Source organism: Oenanthe melanoleuca, chromosome 27 (assembly GCF_029582105.1).
Source record: "Oenanthe melanoleuca isolate GR-GAL-2019-014 chromosome 27, OMel1.0, whole genome shotgun sequence".
NCBI lineage: Eukaryota > Metazoa > Chordata > Aves > Passeriformes > Muscicapidae > Oenanthe > Oenanthe melanoleuca.
In genome coordinates this window covers 3,757,672-3,775,501 of record NC_079360.1, presented here as the reverse complement: position 1 = coordinate 3,775,501, position 17,830 = coordinate 3,757,672, and the positions used below count along the sequence as shown (strand labels likewise).

Below are 17,830 nucleotides of genomic sequence, written 5' to 3'. Positions count from 1 at the left end.
AGACTGGGGAATTTCTTCCCCGTGGTGACGCTCCACCTTCGGTCACGGAGACGACCCAGCACTGGACCCTCACGGCGTCTGCGTGACCTTCCCAAGATGGCGATGATGGGACATCCCCTCATGGCCGCCCGACCTTCTCATCATGGCGCCACTGCCCCGCCGTGCCCGGCCCACATCCGGTTCGGTCGCGCAGGCCCAGAAGCGCCACGGCCGCCATTTCGTTCGGCGGGGCTGGGGCCGGGGCCGGGAGCGGCGGGAGGAGCCGCGGGTGAGCGGGGGAGGGCCGGGGGGCATCGGCGGGGCCGGGCCGGGCCGGGGCGAGCGGGGCGAGCGGGGGGCCGGGGCTGCGGCCGCGGGACCCCTCAGTGGGGTGTGGTGGTTTGGGGTGGGCGCGTGAGGCCCGTGCAGAGCCTGGGGCCGGCGGGGCGGGGGCTGCGCTGAGGCCCGCGCGGGTCTGGGGGGTGCCCGGGGCCGGCTGAGGGTCCCTGGGCCGGCTGTGGAGTGCCAGGAACCGGCGAGGCCGGGGGAGCTCCACATGGACCCCCTGGACCCTCCCACCCTGACCCTTGGGACGCCTGTGGGATCTCCCACCTCCCTGACTCCTGGCTCGCGTCCGGCCCCTTCCCCAGAACTGCTCTGGACCCCCCGCTTGGGTGTGCCCAGTGCCGGTGGGTCTGGGGACCTGTGACCCCCGTCACCATGGAGACCCCCACTCTGACCTCTAGGTCTCCTCTGAGACCTGTCCCCAGGACCCCCATGGGCCTCCACTGAGACCCCCGTGCTGTCCTTGACCCGTCCACCCTGACTCTTGAATTATCTGTGGGATCCCTCCCCAGGACCCTCCTTTTGCCCCCACCCTGGGTGTGCCTGGAACTGGCAGGACCAGTGGCCTGGGACCCCCTGTGACCCCTGGAATCCCCACACTGACCTCATGGACTTCTCTACCCCTCCTTGGACTCTCATTTTTGGGTTGGCTGGAACCAGCGGGGCCAGGGGTCTGGCACCTCCACCCTGACCCCAGGGTGTCCTCAGGGAGTGCCCTGAGATCCCTACACTGACCCCTGGACCCCTTCACCCTGATCCCTGGGCCACTTCAGGGACCCCACCCCAGGACCCCCAGCCTGAGGGTCTCTGGAGCTGGCAAGGCTGGGGGCATGGGACCCCTCTGAGACCCCCATATTGATACCCTGGACCCTTCCACTCCTCCCCAGGAGCCCCCTGGACCCCCAGCCTGGGGATACCCAGAAATGCTGGGGCCAGGTGTGTGGGATCCCACAATGGGGACCCCCAGCATGGAGACTGACCCCAGAGTGTCCCCTGGGACTCCCCCTATGACTTCTGAGACTCCCACCATGACCCCACTGACCCCTCCCTGCTGACTCCTGGGTCAACTCAGCATCCCCTCCCCAAGATCCCTGTGGGGCTGTCTGGAACCAGCAGGACCAGGGGCCAGGGACCCTCAATGTGACCCCTGTGTCTGCCCAGGACCCCTGCCATGACTCTTGAGATCCCTTTACCCTTCCCAGGATCCCCCTGGAACCCCCCTATGACCCCTGGGACCCTCACATTGATTCTCAGGACCCCTCTGGACCCCCACACTGACCCCCTGGACTCTCCAGGACCCAGTGGGTGCCCAGAACCAGTAAGGCTGGGGATGCACTGGGGCCTGTGGGGAGAGGGGGGACTATTTGGGGTACAGGAGAAGGACCCTGTGGTGGCTTAGGGATGACCATGGATACAGAGCTCCATGAATCCTGGATTTACTTGAGTTGGAAATGACCTTTAAATCCCATCTTCCACTGGAAGGGGTTGTTCCAATCCCCATCCAACCTGGAACATTTCCAGGCATGGGGCAGCCTCAGCTTGTCTGGGCAACGCTGGAGTTGAGTTTTCCCTCCCTCTCCAGGGAAACACATCTAGGACTCCCTGCTCCCTTCCTGACCACGGTGGCGTGGCTGGGAAGGGATCCCACTCCTTTGGGATCACTGTCAGGATCGCTGCACCCGGAATTCCCAGCTCCGGCTCAAAGGAACCGGGAAGTCCCCGCGTCTCCTCCCGCTTCCTCCCGCTGGAATAACTCCGCGGTTCCTGCCCGGCCCCTCGTGTGCCACCTCTCCCTTCCCGGCAAAGGGGGAGCGGCAGGGAAGGCTGCGGGCCTGGCAGGACGAGCTTTTCCTGCTTTTCCCTTTGCTGCAGCGGAATTTCGGGACAGGGCTCCTTGCTCCTGATTAAAGGTTTCCTCTGCTGAGTGACCTGAGATGGGAGCAAGGGGCAGACTGAGCTGGGGGTTCTGTGATCGGGGATGGGAAAGCCAGGGGTGGGGAAACAGGCTGTGGAATCTGGGAGTGGGGGAAACTGTGGATAGGGAAAGTGCGGAGAGGAAAACGGAGGATGTGGAAGCTGCGGATGGATGGGGAAACTGAGGCTGTGGAGCTCATCCCTGAGGAGTTAGAAACTCTGGAGTTTTGTTAAAAACGCCTCGTCAGCGCCCGCGGGTCGTTAATAATTCACAGGGAGCGTCTGGATCCCGCGGGGCCCGAGCGTGTCTGTCTGTCTGTCTGTCTGCATGCGGGGATGCGCCGGCTCCGCGGGATGCTCCAAATGGAGCTGGCAGCTCGGCTCGGGAAGCATGCTGATAGGATTTTAAAAGCCTGAATGACCTTAAATCCTGCGATGGCTGTCGCTCAGGATAAATTATTTATGTAGCATCCTCAGCTCCTCGGGAGCGGCCAGGAATGTCAGGCTGCTGGAGGACAGGGTTTGAATTTGGGAGGGGGTAAGAAGGAACTGCGGGTTTGGATGGGAAGAGAGGGAAGATAAAGGCGCGGGGGCGGGTGTTGGAGAGGTCCAGCCTTGGAAGTCGTTCCCAAACCGGTGCGGCCGCATTTCTGCACCGACATCAGAGGGTGGAAATTCCTCTTGATCTGCAGTTCAAAGCCTCCCTGAGGATGAGGCGCTGCAGCTCGGGCTTGCAAATGTGAAATACAAATCCGCCCGGAGCCCAAATCCCCCTGAAAAGCGAGGAAATAGGCGGCTGAAGGTCACTGCTGCTGCCTGTCCTGCTCCAGCAGCAATCCCCCCGGGAGGAGCAGGATGGGGGCTGCTGCTGGGGAGGGCGTTTCAATTCCCTCCACAGCAAACAGGGACTTGAAAAATGCCTGGAAAACGTGGTGTGTCTCACTGGCTGGGCCGGATCTGCCCAGTCCTGCTGCTTTTAGGGGACAAGGGGCAGCTGAATGTCAAGTTCATGAGATTTAGTAATGTTTTGATCTCAGGGTTGACAGGGAAGTGCTGATCCAAAACACTGCCGAGGGTTCTGTGGTCGTGGTGGGCTGCAGCCTGTGGAACAGCAGCTCTGAAGCAGCTTTCCACAGGGTGACCTCGATCTCCTGATCTCTCCCTCCTCCCAGGGGATAGCTTTTCACACCTTGTTTTCCTCATGCTTTGCTCAGAGCTTTCCTGAGGTTTGGTTTGGATTGGAAAAGCAAAGGCACTGTGTAAACCTGCCCCTCCTGCCTCAGCCCAGCTTTTATCTGCTGGTGTCCCTGGATTCAGCTCTTCTCAGCCACTTCCCCTGTGAGCAGAGGGAGCTGCCACAATGGCATATGGAGCCCTCAGAGGCTGTGATGTGTCTTGGAAGGGTCCTGGTAAGGAAGAACAAAGGAGAAGGAGAGCAGAGAAGTTGGAGTGTTGTTCACAGGGATAGTTTCTGCCAGGCATGAAGGGGTGCTGGGAGGAGAACTCCCCCCTTTCTTCTTTTCCTGGAGGATTTAGCTCCTGTCTCCCTAATCTGTATCAGCTGGGTCTGTCTTCTTGCACATGAAAGATCCAGGCTGTATTTCAAAGGCACCGTTCCCACCCGGAGCTCTCAGCTTTTCCCAGCCATGTGCTGAGTTCGGGGCCTCTCGATTTTGGTTTTTCAATGTGACCTTTGCTGTTAATCCCCAGCCCGAACGGGGCCATGCACTGAAATGGAATGACCTGTTTCTTGGGAATTCAGCTCCAGTTTATCCTCAAGCTGCTTTAGCTTAAACTCTTCTCTCCCTTCCTCTCGCTCTTCTAGGTCAGAGCCTGGTTGCAAGCACAGGTTTTGCTGTAAGGGCACCTTAGAGGAGACATAGTGACTCGTGATCTGTTTGTGGAAATACCCCACTTATCCTACAGATCCCTGTGGATTGCCCATGTGGATTGTCCCTGTGGATTGTCTGGAGCCTGTCTCAGGGTGTCACCAGGTCACACTAAGAGACTCCAGCAGTGCTGGCCTGGCACGGGTGGCACTGGCTGGTTTGTACCAGCTGACAAACCCCTGTTTGTCTGTCTGTGAGATGAGTCCCTGTCACAGGGGCCACTGAGGGAAGTGTCACCCTGGGAGTGACCAGCTGGCGCAGGAGCAGAGCGGGGACACAATGTGTGGCATTCCCGTGGGTCAGGAGCAGAGGTGGTGGCCCTGGCATCACTCCTGTGCTGGCTCAGGGCTGTGACACACGAGCCCGAGTCAGGAGTCTCGTTACCTGGCGCGTTCCTCAGCTGGATCCCTGCTAATTCCCTCCGGCAGCTGATCCAGCACTGGGGCTCTGCCCGGAGCCACTCGTGCCACCCTGGCCCCGTGATCCTGCTGCGGGTGGGAAGGAGCACAGGGAAAAGTGTTCCTGTTCCAACACGTCCCAGGCGAGCACGTTCAGAGCCGTCTGTGATCCTGCTCCAGTGGGAAAGGCACAGCCCCGTGGGTTTGCTGGGCGTTGTTCCCCACTGGAGTGTCCGGAGGGATTGATGGACGTCAGCTCTTGGGGGCAAAGCCTCGAGCTCAGGCTGGGGTGAAGGTGCCCCACATACGGGAGACCTGGGAGTCTTGGGTGACTTGGAAAATGCCATGAGATAGAGGGAGGAATCTCTTCCTGATGGAGCTGTACTGAGGAGTTCTCACAGGGTGGAAGAGTTGATTTTAATTAAAAGGCAGTTTAGGTATTTATTTATTTCCCTGAAGCCCCGAGCCAGTGGTTTGCCCGAGGGCGGGGGAGCCGCTGCTGTGGCAGCTGTGCTGCTGTTCCCTGCTTCCTGTTCTCACACCTTGGGACTGTCTGACAGAGGATGGACTGTGTCCTGTGGGATTAGGAAGTTGTAGTTTATCTAGCAGGGGATGAGTGTGAGAAGGGATCTGGTTGATAATACCTGGTACAAACCTGAGTCATAAAGGAACTTTCCTTGCGGTAGGGGCTGTTCCGTGCCCTCTGTCACCTGCCCTGGAGGTCAAGCCTCGGAAATGGGAAGTTTCAGGTGTGAAACTGCCCTGTCCTTTCCTCCTTGGTTCCCGTTACTGTGGAACAGGTTTTCCTGTGGGAAGGACATCTGTGGCCCAGAGAGGGACATTTGTCCCCTGCCTCAGGGTCTGCCCCGAGTGCCTGGGACTCTCCATGTGGTTAGCAAGGCCTCCAGTCATCACATTCCTATTCCCTGAGCCGGTGCTACGGGAGGCCCTACCTGAGCACTGCTGTCAGTGGCACGAGGGCCTGTGACTTCCCAGTGATTCAGGCTCCTCTTCCTGTCCCCCCTCCCTCCCTGTTCTGTCTCCAGTGTTGAGCAGAGCTGCCGGGCCCCGCGGAGCCCCGGGAGCTGTTCCAGGTGAGCCGTGGTGCCAGACAGGTTCGTTCTGGGATTCTGATGAGTAGAGTTGGAGCATTGCCAGATCCGTGCTGGGAAAGCTGGTTTTCCTGATTGCTTGGACAGCTTTGAGGGGGCTTTGGAGCTGTGGGGCACAGAGAGCTGTCAGTGCTGGGGGGTTATTGATATAGGAGACAAGAAGTTGGGAAATTCAGGGATGGGAGCCACAGGACAGTCCTGGGCTACTTTGTGCTGCTCTGGCTGCTGGAGCTGGAGCCATCTGGCAGATTTGCCCTGGCCATAGCTGGAGAGGCTGTGGGGCCATGTGCCAGTGCTGGCGGGCTCCTGTCACACTCCTGTGTGAGCAGCCTCCAGCTTCAGCTGGAGGGGCTGGATGGATGGTGCAGGATCAGCTTGGCCGGGTTTTTCTGCCGAGTGAGGTGGTTGTGTGAGACATCCTGGGTTTTGACTGCAGGCACCGTGGGGGCCCTGGGGATTTGGGGTGGAGATGTGCTGGTTCCCATCTCTAAGATCTGCTGCTCCAGGGTGTTGGGACAGCCTGGGAGAGCAGCGAGCTCTGTGCACAGGGCACCAGCATAATTCCCCCGGGCTGCGTTTCACCGCCGGCTTTCCCCGCGTTCCCTGACCGCTTCCTCCCTCCCCGCAGGCATGAGTGCCCGGGCCCGCCCCCAGCACTGAGCAGCCGGAGCCGCCAGGATGCCGATCCCTCCTCCCCCGCCGCCGCCCCCCGGCCCCCCGCCACCCCCCACCCTCAGCCAGGTAGGGCTCACCTCGCTGGGTGGGGAGGTGGCCTGTCCCCACATGGGGCCAGAGGAATTGCCCCTGGAGAGGGCTGGCTGTGGCAGGGGTGGGCTGCTCCGGGAGGTGGGGATGTGGAGGTGGGCTGTTCCTGTGGTGGGGGGTCCCAGGGAGATGCTGAGCTGCTGCTCCTCTCCAGGCGAACACGGAACCGCCGAAGCTGAGCCGGGAGGAGCAGCGGGGCCGCGGGGCTCTCCTGCAGGACATCTGTAAAGGGACCAAGCTCAGGAAAGTGACCCAAATCAATGACCGCAGCGCACCCATCCTGGAAAGTGAGTCTCCAGAAGGCTCCCGGCCCCATGCTGGGCACTGCTGTGCCCTTCAGGGCACTTGCCCATCTGGTTCCCAGCAGCTCCTCATTGGAGGAGTGGATAATTCCAGGCTTAACCTCTTTGCCTCCCTCCTTTCAGAGCCCAAGGGCAGCGGCGGCAGCAGCTACAGCTCCAGCTCAGCCGCCATCCAGCCCAAGGGCGGCCTCTTCCAAGGCGGCGTTCCCAAGCTCAGACCTGTGGGAGCCAAGGACAGCTCAGGTAATGGCCACAGGCCCGTGGTGTGCGTGGGGGTCCCTGGGGAGGGCCCTGAGCAGGGAGGGGTTCAGCATCTCATTGTGTATCCATGGGGATTTCAGCTGCTCAGAGTCTGGGTCCCAGATTACATCCCATGCATGGCACAGGCTAGCTGTGCCCTCGTTGAGCCTCAGTCCCACACACAGACCTCTTGGAGGGCGCAGGAGTTTCGTATATTGCTGAACTCTGTTCTGTGTGGTGGCCACAGAGTAGAGTGGTGAGAGAGGAGCTGTGTGTGGCTGTGCTTGCTGCCAGCTCCCTGCCTGTGCCAGACAGCCGTCCCTGTGGCCTGGCCCTCCTCAGCCGTGGCTCTGTGCAGGGACAGGGCACTGCTCCCATGCCATGCCCGACCCCTCACTGTGCTCTCCTTCCCCACAGACAGCTCCGCTAAACAAACACTGCAAGTCCCTGGCTCCCGAGCAGCTGCTCCCAGGCCCCCCGTGCCGGCCAGCAACAGCCGCCCTCAGGACGATGCCGACAGCAGCCGTGGGTCCCCCCCGGAACTGCCGCGCACTCAGAGGCCCTCCCTGCCCGACCTGTCCCGGCCCGGCACCGCTGGCGGCACCGGCATGAAGCACAGCTCCTCGGCCCCGCCGCCCCCGCCGCCAGGACGCCGCGCGGCCGCGCCCCCAGCCCCCCCTGCCGCGCACGCCAAGGCCTCGCCCTACAACCGGGAGAAGCCGCTGCCGCCCACCCCGGGACAGCGCCTGCCCGGCAGCAGGGACGGACCCCCGGCCCCACCGCCCATCAAACCCCCTCCTTCCCCCGTCAGCCTCCGCTCGGGCGCTCAGGGCCAGTCTCTCGCCCCCCCACCTCCCCCTTACCGGCAGCCCCCTGGTGTCCCCAACGGCCCTTCCAGCCCCAGCAGTGAGTCGGCTCCGGAGCTGCCACAGAGACACAACTCCTTGCACAGGAAGGCGCCGGGCCCGTTGCGGGGTCTGGCACCGCCGCCCCCCACTGCTGCCTCCCCGTCCCTGCAGAGCAGCCGCCCCCCGCCGCCGGCCAGAGACCCCCCGAGCCGTGGAGCAGGTAAGAGCCACTCGCTCTGCGGTGCCTGGGGGCAGCTGGGCTGATCAGGGATTGGTGGGATGTGATGGCAACAGTTGGCTTTGGAGCACAGCGAGGCTTTTGCATGTGGTGTAGAGGCCAAGCTGGGGCAGGCGTTGCAGTGCCATGTTTAACACGTGTCCCTGGTCATGTTTCATGACCATCTAGCTCCTTCCAGGCCTAGTGCTGACTCCTGCCTGTGCTCTCCTGTGTTGGGAGATGAGAACATGGCAGAGCATAGCTTCACTAAGCTTTCTAAATGTCTTTGGGAAGGTGCAAAAAGCTATGGGAGAGCAGGGAGAAGCCTTTCCCTGTGTGTGCAGCCCTCGGGAGCGTGTCCCCGTGGCTGAGACTGGTGTTGGCTGCGCCCCGGTGCCCCCCCGTGCACTCCTGGGCTCCCCGTCCAGACCGCAGCTCCTGCCTGGGCCCCTGCCAAGCCACTCCGTCCTTCTGGCCCTGCCAGAATCCCTCCTCAGAGCTACAGCTGGGGATCTGCTCTGTCAGCCCGGCTGTAATTAGGCTAATGAGGAGCACGAACTGCCACGGAGCTTCTGCTGGAGGCTGGGCAGGAGTGAGAGGTGGGTCAGAGGGGCTGCCTTGGTGACGCTGCAGTTGTGGCTTCCAGTCCTGGCAGGCAGCATCTTGGCACCACGTGGAGCTGCTGCCCTCAGACTCGGGGATGTGCGGGATCGTATCCGCTCCTGGGATCCCCTCTGGTGTGGAGGGACCTGTGCCCAGTGTGGGCTGGGAGCACGTGGGGCCGGAGCAGCCCCCAGGGTGGGCGCTGAGCTGGGGGGCAGCAGGACTTGCTGGTCCCTGCACTGCAGCTGGTTGAGGGATGAGGAATGCAGATGTCAGGAGCGAGCAGGAAATCTCCGGGCACGCGTAGGAGCATCCCTGGGCCGCGGTCTGGCACAGAGCTGGCCCGGAATACCCGGGATGTCCCTGGGTTTGCCCCGGGAACGCTGACCCTGCTGTCCCCGCAGCTCCGCCGCCCCCGCCCATGATGCTGCGGAACGGAGGGCGCGACGCCCCCCCCGCCCCCACCCCCCTACAGACTGCACGGCCCCGCCGAGCCCCCCAGCCGGGGGAAGCCCCCGCCGCCCCCCACCCGGACCCCGGCCGGGCCGCCGCCCCCGCCGCCCGTGCGGAACGGGCACCGGGACTCCATCTCCACCGTCAGAGCATTCCTGGGTGAGTGGGACCCCGCACGGATCCCCCTCGCAGCTGAGCCCTGTGCCTTTGGCCAGGCTCCTCCACAGCCCCCTTTCCTCACCTGCACCTTTTGCTGTTTCTTCACAGATGACTTTGAATCCAAATACTCCTTTCATCCCGTTGAAGACTTCCCAGCCCCAGAGGAATATAAATACTTCCAGAGAATCTACCCCAGCAAAACAAACAGAGGTGAGGAGGAGGAGGAGGGGGTGTCCCAAATTCCCTCTCCCCTCCTGTGTCCTTGGGGCTGGCACTGTCCTGTTTGTCCCTGTACAGGGTGGGTGGTGCAGTGGCCATGCCCTGGGCCCTGCCTGTGTTGTGGGAGTGCTGAGCCCCATTCTCAGGGGTACCAAGCCCTGAAGGCAGCTCTCTGTGCTGCAGGGTGGGCAGAAATTTGGGCTGAGCGGATGCTCTATCCCAGCTGCTCCTGGTTTGCCTGCTGGGAAATGCTGCAGGGCTCATTCCTGCCTTTGCTGAGCACCTTTGGTAGCAGAGGGGATTCCGAAAGACCCCACAGCCAGAGCCAGGGCTGGGCAGGGGCTGGGGGGATGCAGACCCTGTGTGCATCCCAGGATAGTCCCTGAGCACCAGCGCTTGGACCCGGCAGAGCTCAAAGTGCCCTTGGTGCTGCGCGTCAGCGCTGCGGATCCCGGCGGAGACTCCGGGGAGAATGGGATGCTCGTTTATTTTTAGAGCCATGAATGTTTAATGCGGGTTTGAAAAGCCCCGAGCTCGGTGCGGCTGCAGCGGCTGCTGCCAGGCGCAAATCCCAGGCTCCAGATCTCCGCGGGGAGGTCGGGGGGGGCCGGCAGCTGGCGCGGGGGTGTGGAGGAGGGAAAGCAGACGTGCTGGATCCGGCTCTGCGGAGCTCCACTTCCAACAGGCTTCCTTGTCTTCCAGCTACGCGTGGGGCTCCCCCTCTGCCCCCCATCCCCAGGTGAAAGCGGGCTGTGCAGGTGGATTGTTGCAGAGCAGAGACATGGACCTCCTTCCCCTTCCTCAGCCAGACCCCCCCAGCTCCCAGCCCCCCGGATCCTGCATGACACACTCCCAGCCTCTCCGGTTTTCCCAGGACAAGCGGATCTCCCCAGTCCAGCGTGCTCCGCCAGCCCTGCCTCATCTATGCACCCCCCAGGACTCAGTGACCTCGTGGCAAGCCTGGATGGGTCCATCCCTCATTCCTCCTCATGGATCCTGGGTCGGGATCTGCCTGGGAGCCGGGCATGGGACTTGAGGCCGAGCCGTGTGCCGGCTGTTGGGACCAGGGGGGCTCATGGAGAGGGGCTGGGGTCAGGCAGGGAATGGACACGCTGTGAGACCCCCAGAGCGAGGGGAAGCAGGGACAGGCCGGCAGAGCCTCGTTATCCTGGGAAAGCCTGTGATCCAGGTGGAACCTTGTTATCCTGGCACAGCCCATTGCTTTTTTGCACAGGAGCCAGTGGAGGTGGGGGGGGGGGGGGGAACGTGAGTGGGACCATGCAGGGACACCCCGACAGCACCAGGCTGGTGGGGACCCTCTTTCTCTGAGCCTAAAGGAGGGGTACCCCCATGTGCCCCCTTCAAAACCACTGCTCCCCTGGCACTCCCCCCCAAGGTTCTCCTGGCTCTCACTGCTGACCACCCCCCCCAAAACTTGAGCATTTTAACAAGCAAACACTAATTACATGGGAGGGGGCGTTTGTGCTGGGTCTGGTGCATCAGGGGGCACGTGGCGGGGCCCTGGGGGCCGGTGATGTTTTGCCTTACACTCCCTGTCCGACGGGTGGTCCCACGGCGGGGGTCACACTAACGTAGTTACTGATCTCTTTGTACCATAGCAGGAAGGGCACGGGGTGCAGGGGGGCCACCCCTGCACACGGGTTTGGGGCTCATTCAGGGGATTTTTTTTCTATGATGATGGACCTTCCCCTGTTGAGGCTGGAAGGTGGGTGAGGGGTGAGTGGGGGGTTTCTCTGGAGGATGAGCCCCCCCAGTGTTGCCCTTTGGGTTAAATAACGGTTCAACACGGTTCTGCCCCTCCTGGAGCGAGGGGCCCTTTTAAAAGGGAACAGAGGAATTTGGAGGAGGTGGAAATTACATTTAAATAAAAGTAATAAAGTGATAAATGATGTCAAGAACGCTGTCTAAGGGGAGGTCCCCAGGAACCCCTTTTCTTTCTTGGAGGTGCTGCCCCAAGGGCTGGGGGCAGGGCACTTTGGAGGGTACTGGGAGCACACCGAGGCACTAGGAAGGCAGGATCGGGGTTACTCGTGGCACTGGGACCACTGGGAAGGAGAATTGTGGGTACTGGGAGCAGGGGGAGGGGGGGATTGGCGGGTGTGGGCACTGTGAGCATGGGGAAAACGCGGTAGGGAATACTGGGAGGAGGGGTGGGGAATACTGGGAGAGACAAGACTGGGCGGCAGTAGAAAGGCAGAATAGGAGGAACTGGCGGCACTGGGGGTACGGGGAAGGCTGGATCGGGGGGTGCGGGCCGTGGGAGCGCTGGGGGTACTCGGAGCGCTGAGTACCCGCAGCCAGACCACAGCTCCCAGCATGCCCCGCGCGCCGCGCTCGGCACTTTCCGCCGCGCCTCGGGTGCGCCCGCTGATTGGCTGCTCTGTTGCGGCTCTTCCTCCGGCCGCGGTGATTGGCGGCTGCGCCAGAAGCATGGCCAATGGGGCCAAAGGGGCGGGGCCAGCTCGGGCTGGTGGCGGGAAGTGCGGAGCTAGAGCTCATTTGGCGCGAGAAGGTTGGTGGTGATAGCGCGGGGGACCCGGGAGGGGCACCGAGGGGACATGGTGGGGACATGGGGGCCAGTACAGTGGGAGCTGGGACTAGGGGGGCAGGGGATGGCCGGGACCCGCGGGGCTGGCGGTCTTTCTCACCTAATCGCCCTCTGACCGCTGTGCCCCCCCACCCGTAGCCCCCGCCATGGCCAGCAGCAGCCCGCAGAGCCAGCCCACCATCAACTTTCCCCGCACGAGGAGCGCCCGCCGCCTCGCTGCCCCCTCGGCCAAGAGCGACCCCGACGCCTCTGCTCCGCGCCCCTCGCCGCGTCCCAAGACCTCAGGCCCCGCCGAGCCCGGCCAGGCCACTCCGGGCACACGCTCAGCCCGGAGCACAGCGCAGCCCCTGAGCCCCAAAGTGCAGCCCCTGAGCCCCCGCAAACGGCTGGGTAAGTGCTTCCGCCGAGATGCCCCGGGGATGGCAGGGGAGTATCCCCCTTCTCATCCCGAGGGGCTGGGGCAGACAGATGGGCCCAGACCCGTCCTGCTCTGATCCAGCTGCGTTTGTGGCTTCACCCCCATTTCGGGAAGAAAAGCTGCTCGCTCCCTCGGGGTGTTTTGGTGGGGGGGGCTGAAGCACAAAGTCCCCCAGGGAGAGCGGCCTCGTGTCACCACCAGCCTTTTACCCCTGCAGGTGATGACAACCTGTGCAATGTCCCTCATGCCCTGCCTGGCTCCCCGGCCAAGCGCAGCAAGGAGAACCGGGGCCGTCGCCTGCTCTTTGGGGACCCCTCGGCCTCCCCCGAGCAGCCCAAGAGCCCGGGGCCATCCCCGCGGAGCAGGGGGCCAGAGACCCCTCAGAGCTCGGGGCACAACGGGCAGCACCTGCGTACCCGGCTCTTCAGGCAGGAAGGTGAGTGTGGGCAGGGATGGGCATGGGGCTGTGGCTGGGATGGGGAATATGGATACGGGTAGAGTTGAAGGTGGAGCGAAGAATTGGTTTGGGGATAGGGATGGGGATGAGGTATGGGACAGAGCTAGGGATAGGGATGGGTATATAGAGCTAGGGATAGATATGAAGGCAGGGATGGGGATGATGATCAGTTGGGATGGTGTCCCAGCGGTGCCACATCCTTCCCTGAGTCCTCTTGCTCCTGTGCAGGTACCTGTTACCAGCAGGTCAAGCAGGTGCTGCATGCGGCCGTGCCCGACCGGCTGCAGGGCAGGGAGCGGGAGATGGGGATCCTGCGGCAGTTCCTGCGGGAGCACGTCCTGGGGCGCCGGCCCGGCAGCCTCTACGTGTCCGGAGCCCCCGGGACCGGGAAAACAGCCTGTCTGAGCCGTGTCCTGCTCGACTGCAAGGTCTGTGCCGTGGTTGCTGCTGTGGGGCTGGGGGGCAGTGGGATGGGACCAGTATAACGTTCCTATTTCCTGGCAGGATGAGCTGGCTGGGAGCAAGACTGTGGTGCTGAACTGCATGGCACTGGGCAGCCCCCAGAGCGTCTTCCCTGCCCTGGCACAGCACCTGGGGCTGCCCGTGGCCACTGGCCGGGAGCGTATCCGGAGCCTGGAGAAGCATCTGACGGCCCAGGGGCCCATGGTGTGAGTTCCCTGTCTCTGGTGGGTGGAGTGGGATCCCCCTGGATGCCAGGAGAGGCAGGCTGACAGCAGCTCTGCCCTCCCTGCTTGGAGTGCTGTGAGGGGACAGCGCAGGGGTTGATCTGGGCTCTCCCACAGCCTCCTGGTGCTGGATGAGCTGGACCAGCTGGAGAGCAAAGGCCAGGACGTGCTCTACACCCTCTTTGAGTGGCCCCAGCTGCCAAGCTCCAGGCTCGTCCTCGTGGGTGAGTGTGCAGGGTGTCCACTGCTGCCCTGAGCACCCTCCCTCTTTTGGGGGGGCTGATGGGGACTTCTTCTTGTTCCCTCCTTGGAGAACAGCCCTCATTCTCTTTCCCTTGCCCTGCAGGGTTGGCCAATGCCCTGGACCTGACAGACCGCAGCCTGGCCAGGCTGGGAGCCCACCCAGCTGGCAGCCCCCAGCTGCTGCACTTCCCACCCTACACCAAGGAGCAGCTCACCCGCATCCTGCAGGAGCGCCTGGGGCAGGTGGGGACACAGGGAGGACAGAGGGGGGGGACATGGGGCTCTCTGCCCAGAGGGGTGGCAGCACTGACAGCCCTCGTGCCTCACAGGTGGCAGGTGACCCCGTCCTGGACTCTGCTGCGCTCCAGTTCTGTGCCCGCAAGGTCTCTGCGGTCTCCGGTGATGCTCGCAAGGCCCTGGATGTCTGTAGGTCAGTGTGTGCCCCAAAACCCGGTGGTGCCAGGGCCAGCTTGGTCCCTGTGAGTCTCCATGGCTTGCCTGCACCAGGGTGTTTGTGCCAGGGGTGCCCACTCTGCCTGGTGCTCAGGGCTGTCTCTCCCCAGGCGCGCTGTGGAGGTGGTGGAGCTGGAAGTGCGAGGCCAGACCCTGCTCAAGCCACTGCCTGCGGGTGAGTCACTGCTGCCAGAGCCAAAACCCTGTGGGGGCTCCACTGGGGTCTCCTCTGTGGGAGTCTGGGCTCCCTTTGCGGGGCACCTCCCTTGTCTCACCTCCCTGGGATCCTCTCTGTGTCCCACAGGTGACTCCCCAGTGTCCCCTGTCCCCAAGCGTGTGGGGCTGCTGCACATCTCCCGGGTGCTCTCGGAGGTGTTTGGGGACCGGCTGGCAAGGGGGTCCCAGGGGGCCCAGGACACCTTCCCGCTGCAGCAGAAGGTGCTGCTCTGCTCCCTGCTGCTGCTCAGCCGGCGCTCACACACCCGTGAGGTGACCCTGGGCAAGGTGAGTGGCGGTGGGACGCTCCCAGTGTCCCTGGGGTGTCTCTTGGGTGCTTTGCTGTGATGTAACCCCCCCATCCCCTCCCCAGCTCCACGACACCTACAGCCAGGTGTGCCGGCGGCAGCAGCTCCCCGCCGTCGACCAGGCTGAGTGTTTGTCCCTTGTCACCCTCCTGGAGTCCCGCGGTGTCCTCGAGCTCAAAAGGGCCAAGGAGGCCCGGCTGGCCAAGGTACTGTGGGGTGGTGGGGCTGGGTCTGGTGACAGCACTGGGGTCCAGTGGTGGGGCTGGGTCTGGTGACAGCACTGGGGGTCCAGTGGTGGGGCTGGGTCTGGTGACAGCACTGGGGTCCAGTGGTGGGGCTGGGGCAGGATCTGGCAGCACGGTGCTGAGCATCCCTGTTCTCCCACCCAGGTTTCGCTGATGCTGGAGGAGGCAGCGCTGGAGCACAGGCTGCAGGACACAGCACTGGTGGGCAGCATCCTGGCCCAGGGGCTGCACTGACCCCATGGCCCCAGGGGGGATTTCACTGCTGTGGCAATAGCAGACGAATGGCTCCCGAGGTCTGGGACATTTGTCAAGTTCTGCCCTGGGGCTGTCAGACTGGGGTCTTTTTATTAATATTTTTAATATAATATTATTATTAATGTTCTATTGTAATTTCTGCATAATGGGAGCTTAGGTGGGAGGCTGGGATACCCCCCAGCCCCCCTGTGGCTCCCCCAGCCCCTTTGCAGGGCGTGGTGGGTGTTCCTGGCCCCCCTTGCCACCCTGGTGTGTGATCCTGAGGTCTGGTGTTGCTCCTGCCATGAATTATAGACCACGCTTGCTCCCAGCTCTTTCAGAGCCTTCCGAGGCCCTCCAGAACCTTCCTCACCACCCTGGCTGCAGGGAGAATCTCCCCAGTGCCAGCCCTGCTCTGGGTCCCAGTGCTGGCAGTGGCAGAGGGGATGCAGGGATCCCTGGGGGGAAAGAACAGGGGATCCCTTTATCTGCTGCCATGAAATAAAATTGTTTTAATAAGCTCTAGCTCCTGCCCCCCCTGTTTCACCCCTGTTCCCCCAATCCCTGCCTGCCCCACAGCTGTGGGGATCTGGTCCTCTCCTCCCAACCCCTCTCCTGGGCTGCAGCCCCAGCCTCAGCTCCTGGCCCCAGCTCCTCTGTTTCTGTTAAATAATGGACGCTTTGACCTAATTTTGCAGCTTCCTCAGGGCGGGGGGGTGTTGGGGGCTCCAAATGGGGGGGGAGTGGGAGGGGATGAGGCTGTGCTTGTGTCCCACATCCCTCCATCCCACCCTCCCTCAGCCATCCCACCCTGTCCCCCAAGACCCCTGGCTGCCCCTCAGCAGCTCCTGGCCAGGGATGGGGCGTTGGTGCTGGGGGAGGATGTGGTACCGGAGTCCCCGGTGTGCCTCAGTTTCCCTGTGTCCAGGGGTGGCTCTGCCATGTCCCAGCTCCACCCCAGCTCTGTGGCATCCCTGCAGGTCACAGGACACGGGGACATTTGCACCGGGTGCCCAGGACAAGGACACAAAAGGGAGCCTGGTGGGTGCCACCACAAACTGGGCATCCCCCTCTCTCTGCCACTGCAGAGAGACACTTTGGGGACAGTGCTGGCCGTGGGGAGCAGCGGGGAAACCGAGGCAAGGGGGGGCACGGGGGAATCTGGGAGCCCCGCGGGCCCCGAGCGGAGCAGCTCAGCCCCGGCTGCCGGCGCTATTTATAGCCGGCACTGCCTTGTGTCGGACGTGTGCGGCCGCACGGGCGGGCGCCGGGGTCAGCCCAGGCTGTGCCTGCTCTGGGCTGTGTCCCGGTGCCCTCGCCACATCAGGGGCTCTGGGGGACCTTGTCCCTGCCCTTCCCCACACCGTGTGACCCAGGCGTCGGTCACCAGGCTCTGGGGCTCAGTGGGTACCGGTATGGTCCTATTGCTGGACAGAGTGTGGGCTGCCTGGGGGTCCCCAGCTCCCCACGTCCTGCCCTGTGCCAGCCTCAGGGAGTGGCACAGCCCGCAGCACCCACGGTGACATGGCACACAGTGACAGTGTCAGGAAGGAAGCGCCTGGCAGCGTGCGGGTCCGCGGTGACGCCGTGGTGATGCAGGCAGGTGTCCTTGTCCCTCTGTGCCCCCGGCTGTGGCTCCCCTGTGTCCTCCCATGGGGATGGGTGAGGTGATGGTGGCACAAGCAGGTGCAGGCAGGGCATGGGGACATCCCACATCTGGGCCAGGCTGGCTGCAGTGGGCAACCCACAGGGAGTCCCTGTCATGTCCTGACTAGATGTGCGGGGTTGGGGACAGCAGGGCAGCGTAGGGGACGTGTTCTCCCCTCGCCATGCCAGTGCCAGCTCCAGCTCCAGCTCCACTCTGCCGCAGTGGATGAAAAATCGATGGCGCAGCTGGATCCAGGCGCGTGGGTGCCGGAGCTGCCGTTCGTCACCGCGGGCTGGCAGCGCTGCGGTGCGAGCAGCGGGGCGAGGGGACACCCCGGGACACCCAGCAGCCGTGTGGGGAGGCCGAGGGCACCGCTGGGGTCCTGTCCCCCCACTCCAACACACGCGTGCCCGCTTCCCCTGTCCCTGCACACACACGTGCCATGCCCACGGGGCCGGGCTGTGCCGTGGGCAGCCCCACACGCGCGTGTCCGGCCCGAGCGCTCGGCGGGGGCTCGGTGTCCCCTCGGCGGTGTCCCCGGTGCCCCGGCTGCCTCGCTGTCCTCCCTTGCACTCTCCTTACATAAGCGGCCACGTGGCGGGCACGGCCGCCTCCCGCCGCGCCGTCACCGCCGGCACCCAGATTCCATCTGACAGCCCCGTTCCGCCCGGCTGCTCCCGCCTGGCACCGGGAACGGGGGTGCGGGGCAGGACCCCGAGCGACCCCGGCGCGCCCGGCCCGCGGGGCCTCGGCGGGACGGGGACACGGCCACCCTGTCCTCGCGGCACCTCCTGCCGCGCCCTGGCACCCGCTGCTGTCCTGCCCTGCCCCGCTGCCGGGCCTCGGTGCCGCGACGCCGTGGGACGGGCTGGGCCCCACGGCCGGGCTGGTGAGGGGCTCAGTCCCGTGG

The 17,830-nt window shown here is 63.6% G+C and overlaps 2 protein-coding genes across 2 annotated transcripts; both read left to right on the top strand.

Moving 5' to 3' along the window:
- The first annotated feature begins 197 nt into the window (after positions 1-197).
- On the top strand, positions 198-11,348 carry WIPF2 (WAS/WASL interacting protein family member 2). The gene is given in 9 exon segments (XM_056511740.1): positions 198-268; positions 6,266-6,378; positions 6,557-6,689; positions 6,828-6,947; positions 7,362-8,012; positions 9,017-9,063; positions 9,065-9,224; positions 9,333-9,434; positions 10,146-11,348. Coding segments are annotated over 8 exon segments (1,317 nt in total). The 5' UTR covers positions 198-268; positions 6,266-6,315; the 3' UTR covers positions 10,187-11,348.
- A 432-nt stretch (positions 11,349-11,780) lies between these two features.
- CDC6 (cell division cycle 6) lies at positions 11,781-15,526 on the top strand. The gene is made up of 12 exons (XM_056511738.1): positions 11,781-11,976; positions 12,151-12,402; positions 12,648-12,866; positions 13,116-13,315; positions 13,392-13,555; positions 13,691-13,797; positions 13,920-14,059; positions 14,146-14,246; positions 14,380-14,444; positions 14,574-14,773; positions 14,859-14,999; positions 15,183-15,526. Exons 1-12 carry the CDS (start codon positions 11,781-11,783, stop codon positions 15,270-15,272), a joined length of 1,875 nt encoding a protein of 624 aa, XP_056367713.1. The 3' UTR covers positions 15,273-15,526.
- Positions 15,527-17,830: the final 2,304 nt, after the last annotated feature.

Bases quoted from the DNA above. Each gene is read 5' to 3' on its own strand.
- CDC6 (XM_056511738.1), top strand. From the start codon at position 11,781: ATGCCCCGCGCGCCGCGCTCGGCACTTTCCGCCGCGCCTCGGGTGCGC. The intron at 13,556-13,690 runs GTGAGTTCCCTG...GCTCTCCCACAG, and splicing joins ACGGCCCAGGGGCCCATGGT to CCTCCTGGTGCTGGATGAGC. The intron at 14,060-14,145 runs GTGGGGACACAG...CGTGCCTCACAG, and splicing joins TGCAGGAGCGCCTGGGGCAG to GTGGCAGGTGACCCCGTCCT.